This window comes from Manis pentadactyla, chromosome Y (assembly GCF_030020395.1).
Source record: "Manis pentadactyla isolate mManPen7 chromosome Y, mManPen7.hap1, whole genome shotgun sequence".
NCBI lineage: Eukaryota > Metazoa > Chordata > Mammalia > Pholidota > Manidae > Manis > Manis pentadactyla.
In genome coordinates, this window is record NC_080039.1 from 640979 (window position 1) to 654713 (window position 13735).

At 36.5% G+C, this 13735-nt stretch overlaps 1 protein-coding gene across 1 annotated transcript; it reads right to left on the minus strand.

Moving 5' to 3' along the window:
* Positions 1-1290: 1290 nt before the first annotated feature.
* LOC130682082 (deleted in azoospermia-like) lies at positions 1291-7378 on the minus strand. Its single transcript, XM_057496211.1, has 9 exons — positions 7250-7378; positions 6887-6978; positions 6279-6330; positions 5782-5845; positions 5553-5692; positions 4085-4153; positions 3319-3372; positions 2437-2553; positions 1291-1344 (listed from the first exon to the last, which is right to left on the minus strand). The coding sequence occupies exons 1-9, from the start codon at positions 7376-7378 to the stop codon at positions 1291-1293; spliced, it is 771 nt and encodes a 256-aa protein (XP_057352194.1).
* Between the last annotated feature and the right edge of the window lie 6357 nt (positions 7379-13735).

The following is a 13735-nucleotide window of genomic DNA, read 5'->3' on the forward strand; positions in this document are numbered from 1 at the left end:
AAAGCTATTTTCCTTTAAGACACCCAGCAATGGCTGATAATTTAACTTTGAATGGAAAATGGTGCTGTCATTTTGGAAAACTTACGTCAGTTCCTCAAAACGTTAATAGCATTACTCATCAGAGGCAAAAAAGAAACAACCCAAAAGTCTATCAAGTGAAGAATGGATAAACAAAATGTGGTATATCCATAAGGAAAAGGAAATGAAGTAGTGAAACATGCTGTAACATAGATGAACCTTGAAAACATAATACCAGTGAAAGAACCCAGTCATAAAAGGCCACATTTTGTATTATTCTATTTATAGGAAATAACCAGAATAGGGAATTCCTCTGAAGAAAGTAGGTGTGATAGATGAGTTGTGGGGAAAATGTAGCGTGACTGAAAATGGGTAGGGGATTTGTTTTGGGGGGTGATTAAATATTCTAAAATTGATTGTGACTCATGGTGTACAACTCTGTGTGAATATACTAAAAGTATTGAATTGTGCATTCTAAATGGGTGAACTGTATAGTATGTGAATTTTGTATCAATAAACCTGGTACAAAAATATTTTTAAATCCTGTTTTCCCCATAGAGAGTCCAGTCAGGTCCTTTCCATATTTACAGCCTCAGAACTAAGGGATCTTAAAAATCTTTAGTCCTATGTTTCCTTATCTTAGACTTGTTAAAAACTGGAGTCCTAGTAAGATTTAAGTGATTTGTCTGAGGTGGTAGAACCAGGACCAGAAAGCAGAACTTAAATTCAAACACCCACATTCTCTTCCATTTTACCAACTCCGAATCAACTTCCATTTCTTTCTACTCAGCTCTTTTTACTGTTTCATATGATCTCTTCTCTCCTAGAATTGTTCAGGTATGTCATTTGAGTGATCAATTTCTTTTATTCTCTTTAGTCCAATATCCATGTACTCTTAAGTTCTGCTTTCTGTTATCTTAAATTTTATTTTTTGTATTTGGTTAAGCCAATATTCTCTTTCAACTCTCCTCTTTCAGGAACCTTTTCAATTGTCAGCTTCTGCTAAAGGTTTCTTTCCCAAGGACAAACTCTACTGTATCGAAGGTTGAGCAACATAAAATACACTGCCAGGCAAAACCCTCTCACAATGGTTTTTCTGGGTTACAGTCAAATGCCAAGAGTTCAATTAAAAGCTCTACATGAACTCAAACTAAATATACTAGAGGAAAAAAGATGATTCATAACTGACAAATGTGCATTTTATCATGTATACTTTTCCTTTCATACCTTGAAGTAGTCATCTTGAGTAACAAGTGAGTTTCTCACTCTGTTCTATGGATTAAATAGACAAGATACCACTGTCTGTATTCTTTGGTCCACAGATTTCTGAAACAGAAGTTTTCAGTAATCTAAAGATTATTCCTTTTACTCTTAAACATTTTTAAATAGATTATTGAAAGCACACACTTCTTGCTAAAGAATTCTTATGTAATTCGTAATTCTTACCATATGTCACTTCATATGTAACTTCTCTTTGATATTTAAGAAACAGTGTGCAATCTTAGTCTTAGTGATAGAGCACTGGTTGAAAAAGCTCAATTTAGTAAAACCCTAAGATATTCCCTTCAGTTCTTTAATTTTTCTTTAGGTAAGTAACAATGAACTTCAGCATTTCAAGAAAAAAATATCCAGGATAAAACCTCTGTACACTATTTTAATATTTTTTCAAATTTTAATTCATGTATCAAATCAGGGAATTGTTCAGTAGTTCTGAACATCCTATAGTTCATAGTTCTCAGCATTTTTCCCCCTGAGAAACAAATGGATGAAGTTCACACACTGCAATGGGAATCTTCAACATTATGTTGTGATTTCCCCATCATATCAACTACTTCTACATTCCCACTCATTCAAAATCGAATTCAAGAGTGACAGCATTATTATAGGAATCTGATCTAAAGATAATAGAGAAACAACTCTGCCTATTTCAGTACTTCAGTTATTACTAAGGACTCCACCACTCTTGAGAGCCACCAAATGTTATAAGAATACCATAATTATGTATTATAATTTAGCTTGTAAATGTTTGAATTGGTAAAATACAAGGCAGATATAATTCATACTTTTGTGGAGTAGGATTCCTAAGGAAACCTGCCTATGGCATCTTACCAAATCATGTTAATGCAGTATTTATGAAAGTATGGTTAAAAAATGAAAATGGAAAGATTACTGAATGGAAGGACAATGGAAAAGGGTAAGATTACTGAATCAGAAAATATATGTATACAATGAAAGTTTCAAGGTACTGAGATTTCATCAACTTTTACATAAATTGCTGAAATATCAACTGTTAAGCTCCGTAATTTATGGCTTCCATATTTAAATTTGGGCAAACATGCTTGCTTCATAAAGAGCCATTATTAAAACTTGAAAAAAATATGAGGCTATAAATATTAGTAAGTAAAATGAGATGTTTGCCTTTTGTGGGCCATTTCCAGAGGATGCAGTTGCTTCACGAATGGAGCATTCACTTGTCAAAATTTCAGCTCCTGGGTCAACTTCATTACAGTGGTAGTAGTTAACAGCTGTATAAGTCTACATTTAAAATAAAAGTGTGAGTAAAGAGATATTCATTAGATACATTTCTAAACAATCTATTCTTCAAAATGTTGAGCTGATACTGAAAGTATCAGTGTGGACTTAATTGAAAGGCAGTAAAGCAATCTTTTATTTTAAAATGTCTTCTAAGCTTCAACATGATTATAATTAGAAGGAGTCAAAGAAAAGGTAAACTCCAACATATAGCAAGGCAATAGGAATTTCCCAGTGCCTAAGAATTTTAACCCGTATTACATCCTTCAATGATCCAGTCTTGATGAAAGACAGAAGGTAACAAAGGCTCAAGTGTTTTAAGAGTTAGCACCCTCTTTTGTTATTATCCTGTTCTTATACAATAGCTATTAGTACCAAAGTTTTTCTTAATTTCTCTTCAACAGATTTTTTATGTGTGAAACCAAGAGGCAGATTCAATACCAATTCTAGATTCCTAAGATTAGAATTAGCATAGGTATTAATACTACCTTTCTTGGATTATGCAATGTATCAACAAGCACATGAGTAATGTTGTATGGAGAGCAGCCATCATTTACACACACTAAAATAATGAGAAACAGCACAGTTCCAACCACAGGAGTATATACTTGCATTGACGAGAAATTAAGAAAACCTAACACATAATGTAAAAGGGAATTTAAAAATATTTCTAGGCATACATATGACTAAAGGTCAAGATATATAAGTCAAACAAGAAAATATTAAAATAATGAATAGGGAAGTATATGTTTGGTTAATTCACCTTACCAGAGGTGGAATAACATAACTATTGTGTTCCCCATCAGACCACTGTGGTGGCATCTTTAAAAAAAAAAAGGAAGTAACTATTATTTACATATTCTTATATATTTTCACACAGAGAGGAGACAGTTTTGAGGTATTTATTTGTCATGCTGGCTCCTTGAACTTGTTATAATAAAAGAAAAAGAATGGAAGTAAGAAGTACTTTATGTTTACAGTACCTGAGGGTTTTATTGTTATTTTCATATATAAACCCCACCTTTTCCTCAGTTTTCCGTAGCTGGCTTTCAGGAAAACTCAGAGATAGCAGTTATTTGAACCTATTACCATAGATATGGTCCTGGTTAATAAATATGGTCCTCTCCATGGGAAGAAATTCAGAGAACTATTATCTTGGTATTATCAAATACAACTGGAATTCAATGCTCAATCCAATCTCAGAGCATTGAACTCCAGTTGTATTTGATACAAATTTATATTCCGCTTGCATTATTTCAGCTATTTGACAACAACGATGGAGGAAGACATGTGGAACTATAGGAGAGGACACCAAATCTTGACAGTACAGAAGAAAACTTGCTAAATATATTCCTGTCAAAATATCATTCCCTTATTCTTAAGTAATACAGCCCATAATTCTAGACAAATTCTTATTTTTTCTTTTATGTAAGCCTACTCAACTAGTTTAAATAACAATCTACTGGGGAAATTTACATAGATAAAGGCTTCACTAATATTCCAAAGTAAATCATTTTGTTCCTTCTTAAATTACCTGGTAATTATATACAGGCAGCTGATAATCAGTGATGACCTGAACTGGTGAACTTTGATAAGGATATGCCTGAAAATAAAATTTACATAAAGAATGTAATATCAAGGTAAATTTTTAAAAACAAGGAAGAAGAAATATTATTCCTAATATAACAAAAATATGAAAATAAATCTTCATTATTTTTCTATATACCATGCAGGATTCTATTTGAGTGACTGGCTTCATGAAGAAAAAAGCATTCTCTGTTGAATGTTAGCTTTTTGGGTAGGGAGGAGAAAGAGATAAATGAGGAAGTGACTGATTTTGCCAACCAAAGTTTATCTTGTTTACCTCCAATTAAAAGTTCTTTCTTACACTGGTAATAAGGCTCTATTAGTTCAGATTTCCATGTTAAAGTTATATTGACACACCTGCTATTTCTTTGTATAAACACTTTTAGGCAGTTTGTTATTCTTTTGACAATATTATTGGGGTCAGGTGTAATCCATCTGTAGTCCTTCTATAGATTTTATGGCTCCTTCTGTATTTTACTTCTAAATGTTAAGGGTAGTGTATAACCCAAAATTGGAAATGAGACTGCACTATGTATTGTATCTTTCAATAAATATTTACTTAATCAAAACATCTACCATAGTAGCATACATGAGTACAGCCAGAAGAGGTAATAGCTCACAGTAAGTATTAGGAGCAAATAGGAGTTTTCTTCTAGCCATGCTTAGAACAGGAAAAATAAAATATATACCATCCTATACTTCTGGTTGATGGAAAATGTAAACAAATGAAAGGCAATGTAGACCTATTTCACATTATCTTGTCTTTCTTTTCTTCCAAACATCTTTTAAACTGAAGAAAGTAAAATGAACCAAGTGTTATCATCAGTAGGAGATATTAAATACTCCAAATCCCACTTCAAATTTAAACTAACCAGGACCAGATAAATTATATGCCAGAAATTCATAGGACTTACAAATACAGTTAAGTCATCAGGAACCTATCCATTCTAGAACCAGAATACATCTGGATGCGAGCACTCAGTATGAGGAGGCATCTAAAAATCATTGCAAATATAAAGAATAATGAGAAGAACTGCTAACCTTAACAAAGAATAAACCACGCATAAGGAAAGCTGCTTTTAAATATTTAAGGAGTTGTCACAACAGGCAAAAAGGAAGAAATATTTGCTATGTGGCCATAGGGGTCAGTTCTAAGATAAAAGTTTACCAAGTATATGTAAGCAAGTTTTAGCTTAGTATAAGGAGTAACACTAAGAATGACAGGTTGCTGAAAAATGCAGTTAAGTTTCCATCACTCCAAGTATTCAAACAGGGACATATATATATCAATTATTATGGAAATCATGGATATAATCTCACAGAAATCAGAAATAAGACAGGCTTACTTTTAAAAGGCCCCATCTATAAGATATCCAAAACTATAATAAAAAGCCAGGACTGTAGAGAATTCTCACCTGCACATACAGAGTTATAGGATGCATCATGGTTGGAGGCTGCATGTAACCTACAGGGTTGTGACTGCTCCAGAGACACTGAAAGTGTGGTGGTGGTGGTGTATTAAAAACCAAAGGACGTGGATGCACATGATAAGCACCTTTTCAAAGGATAAAAAGAAAACAAAACCTATTTTCACTTCTCTGAAAAGCTATGCATCTGTCAACATCAATTCCTTTCTCTACTCACAGAAATTTTGTTTCCTGATTGCAGGGCCCAGTTTCAGCTTTTTACCATGGAAACTTATCTGTGACTGAAAATAAAAACAGCACCAAAACCAGATCACTTTTGAAGCCTTTACTTCTAAAACATTGGTAACCTAGTCCTCTAAGATCCCCACAGTCAGAGATCAGACTGCAACCACACCAAATAAAAATCTATCTGCATGAAGCTATCTTATCTACCCTCACTACTCTAGTCAAAGTGTTCAGAGGTGTCATGAACTTGATAAAAAACTTTTACATGCTATCCATCCAGTCCTGTCTCTAGTTAATGAAGACAGATATGCCCAATAAAAAATCATTTCTGACAAGCTATGTAAGATTAAGTTTGGGATTTCAAACATGAAGTATATATATTTATAGTATTCCATACAAGAATTCAGGACTGAAACAATACTAAACAAAACTAACCTAAACTTAATTAAACATAAGGTAATTAAGAGATTTTCCCATAAGATTACTTACTTCTACTATCTTCTGGACATCCACGTCATTATAAAACGAAACAAATCCATAGCTAAAGGGCAGATAAGTATAAAATCACTGCTGTAAGTATGACCTAAAATTTCTAGTAGTCAATGAGATAATTGACAGAATCATGATAAAGGATAAAGCATATACTGAGATAAGTATTTTAAAAATGTACATAATGGATCCAGCATAAATCTTACCACATTTTTTTGTTTTCTTACCCTGATCTATGTCAGAAGTAAGGTAGCATGGAAACCTCATTCATTAACAGAAAATTCGTATCTAAGACCCTGAATTTATTATCTACATCAAGGTGGTTAAAATTTAAAATACTGTGAAATGTGTGAAGAAAACAGTTGATAAAACTGACTAACCCACTTATGTGCAATAAATGAAGACAGGGAACATTTAAATACAAACATCAGAGAAATTATTAAATAGAAGAGCTGGCAACAAACTTTTATCCTCTACATAAAGGAACCTGACAAAGCACCAGACTTCATTTATACAAATGTAAGAATATCAGTTTTGAAGTCTACTCTGATACTCTATAGATGCCATAGCACACTTTTTATAATTTATACTCAGCATGTTTTACTTACCCTTTGGGCACACCAGTTCGATCCGTGATTATCTTCACTTCTTTTATTGAACCATATCTAGCAAAGAAACTTCTAATTTTGGTTTCATCCATCTATAGAGAAGAATTTGACTTCAAGAGTAAAAACTTAGCATTCAAAAACTTTTCTTATACTATAAAGAAGACTTAATGTTGTGGAAGTATCTCCCTCAAGTATCCCCTAACTACCTGTAGCTCTTTGTCAAAGACAGTTTTAGTCCCTATTGGTTAATATAAAACCAATTCCAAACTTGCATGAGTACAAAAAAACCTATGTTTCCAACAGGTCCAAAATCCCATTATTCACAAAGTATTTTTTAAAACAAATGAAATAAGGATACAATACCCTAACATCGATTCCACCAACAAAAATGGTGTTTGGCATGATTTTGCCTTCTGGTAAAACATAGCCTTGGCTGGTTGTAGATGATGAGAACTGGGTGCTGGCCTCTTTGGAGATGGTGGTTGAGTTCATAGTTTCAGAATTTTCAGCCGACTGCAATTTTGAAAGCAGTTATCATCACTAGATATACAGGCTAAAGCCATACATGATGTGCTATCAATTTTGTATTTAAAGTATAAAACATTTTCATATAAATCACCTTCATTATAAATTAATAATCAAACAACTTAGTTCAAATTCAGGATTTAAATTAATTAGAGTAATCATGATGAAATTTTAACAAAAGTGTATCATACTTTCTTAAGCCCAATGTTGCCCATCACCATCTCTTGTAAAATTCCATGGTAGAATACTCACTTTATATTAACTATGAAAATTAATGGGAACTGGTAAAAAATGACTGGAAAGTTCAGATTTGTAAAATATCAAGTTATTAAAGTCATCCTGTTCTATGCCAGTAAGCAAATTTTTATTTTACTTTTTAAAAAACCTTATTAAAAAAACATGGTATATATTTTTAAAAGATAAAAAGAAAATTTAAAGCTACATTAAAAAGAAAACAAACATCAACATTTTAAATCACTTTATCTTGCCTCATTTTCTATTCACCAAAATTAACATGGATTTTATAATCATAATATTCTGTTAGTATGCCCATTTTACTTTGGAAATGGATGATGAAAACCTCATTTGCTCACATATCATAGCTCCTGCTAAAAGTAACATTTTTTTTCTTGATTAACACCAAATCAATCCTAATGATGTTTTATTTTCACACTAGGTCAATAGATATAAATGATACAATCTTTTTTTTCAGATAAAGAGGCCCACACATGAAACTCATTATTTTTCTGGATTCTGTTCAGAACCGTCTTTAGTCTTCCCACACTAAGGTTAATGTAAATTTTTCTGAAGCAGAATTTACTGACAAATGTATGTTGTAAAGGCACTATAGCACAGTGAAAAAAAAATTAGTTTTAGTCAGGAGATCTAGCTTCATGTCCATAACTAGGTTATATATAAGCAACTTACTTGGCAGCCTTTTATCTTGGAAAACTACACTGAAGTGTAATTCCATCTTGTAAAGTATAAAGTGGTATGTCAATATAAGTTAGTGTGCTATCACTTAAATTTATTTTCAATAGGTTAAAAAAGTTTCTTTCCTGCTTTTTACTAGATACTTATTTTGTAGAAACCTTATTAATGAACAACCAGAGTTGGAACTTTAATAAACTATGGTGATCCTCTCATCTGAAATTCATTATGTTATACCTTATTGACTATAAGAGGTTAATTACAAAAGACTGCAAGAGATAAAGCTATAATACCTCTGCTTATTGAGGAAAACAAAACACAAATAAAACAGCACAGTAGTTCTGAAATTTTTGTACCTTATTTTCTCCCCAATATTCCCTTAATTTGTAGATGAACTTTGGGTACCTTTTTATTTGATAAACTGTTTATAGTATTATCTGTCTGTGACCAGAATGGATGGCATTTTAATTTAGGGCTGTTAACATCAGGTCAGAAACTGCCAGATTATAAGGATTTATGATAATATATTGATTCTCAACCAGGGGAGATGTTGTGGCCCAGGGGCATTTTTGGTTGTCACAACTGAGGAGTGTTCCTAGTATCTAATGGGTAGACGCCAGGTATACAAAAAAAATCCTATAATGCAAATGACAGCTCCCCACAACAAATAATCATCTGGCCCCAAATCTGAAAAGGGTCATGGTTGAGAAACCCTGGGATAGCATCACCAGAATTACACAGGGGAGTCCACAGTCCATATGGTACCTACAGAAGTGAAATGGATACTTGAGGCAACTAAAGAGTAATTTGGGAAACAGAAAAAACAGCCATTTTATATCATAGGAAGTTTGGTTTCGGGTTGGTTTGCACAAATTGGATGGCTGCCTGTTTAATTGGGATGTTAAGTATATAATTCACCAAATCATTTTACCAGTGTCCTCATAGCCTCAAGAAGGCATCATCATGACCCCGTCCTCAGCCAGCAGGTAGCACTCAAAGCTAACAAAGCAAAGTACTGCATTTTAAGACGTCTGAGCAGCAGACACTAAATTCCTTCTCTGTGTATATTATTTTCAATTAATACATTAAAAATCCACAACCAATAGGCAACTTTAGGTTACTTTTAAACTATTGCTAAAAATCCTCTACAAATGAATGCTTAGGCTAAAGCAAAACGTTTGTGTTTAAGTATTAATCTTAACTATCAAAGGTATAAAAGACAATAAAACTGCAAGTAAATTAAATGTAAGAAGGAAATACTTTTCTTAATTATATCTTCAAATAAATTGGTGGGTTTTGAAATGGGTACTGCTGGAATATTAGGGAGAGGTGAACTTGTAGGCCACTAAGCACATTATTTGCAGTAATATATATTCCGTTATATTTGGATAACCAAATAACAAAGATAACTAAAAGCTGAAAAATACTGTTACTCAAGCTCATCGGTTGTCAGCTGTTCCATGTGACTTCAACTACTATGTCTACTTGTAAACAAATATCTATGTATAAGGATCAGCACAGAGGTCTATAATTTGTAGTCATCACTTATATTCACCAAAGGAAGGCACTAATAAATAGAAAAGCTGAATTAAAGAACTAGGAAATGAAAATCAGAATAAAACCTTTTAGGTAAAACCAAGAGTAGAATCTGGGAGAAAAAATATAAACAATAAAAAAAAACAATACAGGCAAAGATGAAAAACAAACCAGGAGGCAAAAATATATATTAGCCATGAAAAAATTGTATGACTACAGATTACAAGAGAATGCTATGGATAAACTCCATGGTAATAAACTTGGAAATCTTGATGAAAACGCCACCTTAAAGCAATTTCAATTAAAAAAGAAACATAAATTAAAAAAAAAATCTTAAGACAGAACACTGGATTTCTGTCTCAGCACCACCGGGGCTCAATTCCACTGGAAGTTTTTCAGACTGTAAAGAAACAGATAATTTTTGTGTGTGTAGATATTCGGTGGAGGGTGGGGTGCACCAAGACAGAAACAACAGTAGGTAGAAGAGGGAATAAAGGAGAAATAAAATTCAAATGCTTTTCTTACAATTTTTCAAAGAGAAAAAAATAATTCTCAATGTATTTTACAAAACTGGCACCACATAAGTAGTAAAACCTGATTAAGATGGTCTACTCCTGCCCCACCGCAGAGATGCAAAATTCCATCAGTATATAAAAACATAGAGTAAAGGTATAGTTTACATTGGAATTGCAAGGATGGTTCACTCTTAGGAAATGTTACTGTAATTCACCACTGAAAAAGTAGTTGATATAAAATACACCATTCATTCTTTAACTTTTAAATCAAAATTTTTTTAATTAAAAAGGTTTTTCTGTCGTGGTGCACCCCACACCCTCCACCCAGTATCTATACACACAAAATTTATTCTAACTTTTAAAATAGAACTAGAAGGATCTTATTTTATACCGATCTACTTCTAAGCTATCATCAGGTTTAAAGAGAAACACTATAGTCATTTCCATTGAAATTAGGAATAAGGGCATCACCTTATAACCACTATGAATTTTTTCCTTTATATATGACAAAGCATTAACATTAATATAAAGTTTTTATAAGTTATTAAGATAAATATGCAACAGGTGGATGAAGAATTCATAAAAAGGAAATATAAAAAGCTAACAACAAACTTCAATTTCACTAATGATTTAAAAAAAAAAACACATCAACAGAGCAAAATATTTTCCAGCTATTAGATTAGTAACTTTAAGAATCAGAGTAAACTCTCATTGGAAAGAGTGTGGAAAAGAAGATTACATACACATCGTCAGTGGTAATGGAATATATATTGGTAAAGCCTTATCAAGAGTAAGTTGGAAAGATGTATCATAATTTAAAATTATTATAAAATGGGCAAAGCTTTCCACCCAAGTGATTCTACTCCTGGCAATTTATCTCATGGAATTAATTGAATAAGCATGCCAAAATATCTGCAAAAAGACACTCATTACAGGATTTATTTAATATAGAAATCACTCATTATAAGGAAGTTTAGTAAAATAAGTAATGGTACAATCTTATACTCTAATATCATATATTTATCTTTGGAATGCTATCCACTATATTAAGTGAAAGATGCCGGTTGTAAAAAACAGTGTTACACAGCTTGGCACAACTTCTGTAAAATAAAATTTATCTATACACAATACACGCATAAAAACAATCTGGAAGGGAATATATGTATCAAAATTTGAACACTGGTTATAGGTGTTAGCACTAAGATGGACCTTTTCTTACATAACTTTCAAATGAGTTAATATGCTCCTTTATAATCAGAAGAAAAAACAAGCTATATGCACTTCCTCCCCTTGCCTCCAGAATAGGGGAGAAAAAGATTGTAAATAATTTATAGGAACAATATTGATCATTAGATAATTTTAATACAGATAAGACACAAATTACTACAAATTATTATTAATTTTTGTTTTAATTTTTGTAGGTACTAAGCTGCACGTAAATTTGCTCCCTTCTAAAACTAGAGAGAATAATTATTATACTATCAGTAAACACACTGTATATAATTGTGACTAAAGTGTTCAGGGCTGTATCTTGAATCAACTGCGCAATTACCAAAAGTCACATAAACAGACACCGAAAGAGTACGTAGTAGCGTGCGTACATTTTTGCTTCAAGTCCCCCGTTTATCTAGAGTGAAAAAAGCGCTCCCACAGGAAAAATGTCCACCGTCTCAGGTCTGCGCGCCCCCACCTCGAGCAGAAACGATGGCGCCGGTGAGACCTATGCCTGCGATCGCCACACGAGGGGGCCGTCCCGCCGCCGGGCTTCGCCCCGGCCTCCCGGCTTCCCGCCGCCGCGCCCTCAGGCCGCCTCGTTTCGTGGCGCCCCGCCCCGCCGCTCGCGGACACGCTCCGAACGCCCCGCCACCCGGCGCCTCAGCCCGGTCCCGGACGGCGGCAACCCCTCCCGTCATTAGGAGGGGGGCCCCCGCAGATGGCGCCACGGTGCGTTCGCCCGCCGGAGGCCGCCGCCATCTCGCGGAGGCCCGCCGCGCTCCTACAGGTGAGCGCGGGAGAGGAGGCGCGAAGGGAGGGGCGGGAGCGGGGCGGCGCGCCCTTCCCCTCAGGCCCCTCAGGCCCGACGGCGCCCGGTCACCAAACGCCCCTCCACAACCGAGGCCGAACCGCGGCAGCAGGGGGGCGCGAAGGCTGCGGCCTTGCACATAGTCGCCTGCAGGAAGGGTCCCCAGGGCCGCGCCTCCGCCACACCCTGGCCCTCCAGGCCGGCCGTCGTGCCTTGTGGGCCTGCTCCTGGCCCCTGTGAGGCTCTGGCAGTGGAGCACCGGGCCGGAACCCAGGGCCGAAAGCCAGGTGACCCCACTTATGGCGTCCTCCCGCACCCCCAAAACGGAGCTTCGGCCATCCTGGAGGTCCCCGCCGGGCTTGCACCCCTCAGGCCGCCTTCTCAACTCACCATGATGGCGGCTGCGAGCAGTTCTGGCCGTCGGGCCTGGAGGAGCAGAGACCGCTCTTCTGGCAGCACCCTTGGGGCCCGCTGTTGGTTAGGTCTGGTTGTACCCGCCGCCCGGGGAGGAAAGGCAAGCGATCAAGTGAGAGGAGGCCCGACGGTGCCGGTGAGCTGAGGAGCCCCGAGAGCAAGATGGCGAGGCCGAGGGGCGCGGGCACACTGAGGCGGGCGACAGGCTCCCGGAGGTGGCGCCGCGCTGGTGGGGACTCGACACGGCAGCCGCAGCCAATGGGTGGCAGCGCCCCCTGCCCCTGCGGGGCGGGTGTGTGCTGGCGGGAAGTCTACGCCCGGCCTGAGGGCACGCAGGGGGAACTCAGGGGCTGCGCGTGGGCCGGCGGCATGCCCCTGGGGCAACGACGCCCTGAGGCCGACTGACAGGCTCACAGACACACACAGCACCCCGAAAGTGCCTTTGGAAAACACTTGAAATAAGTATGCACCCTTAAACATGCATTAAAATTAAAGAAAACATTTAATGTGCCTAGGTTCTATCTTAAAAATGGCTTGCTGAATGTACAGGGTTACCCGGATCACGGTCATCATCCGTGTCGCCTTCCCCTGAATCGGGCAAATGCCTGTAGCAGTACAGAATAGCAGGTGTGTGCCGAATAGGGCAGGCGGCATAGAGAATACAGAGGCTTGGAGCCTTTCTGTCACGTTTGAGGTAGATGGACTTGGATTGGAAGAAGCAGACAAGGCAGGCCTGCTTGGTGTTCAGGGCATTATTTCAAGAAAGATTCATTCAGTGCCAGGTAGTGCGGATGCAGGAGTGAACAAACAGGCAAATATCTCCCTCCCGGGAGTTTGAATTGGAAAGTGAGTAAGTTTGGTTTGTAATCCTTACAGGAATAAGCTAAGCCTGCCTGGAGAATTCTA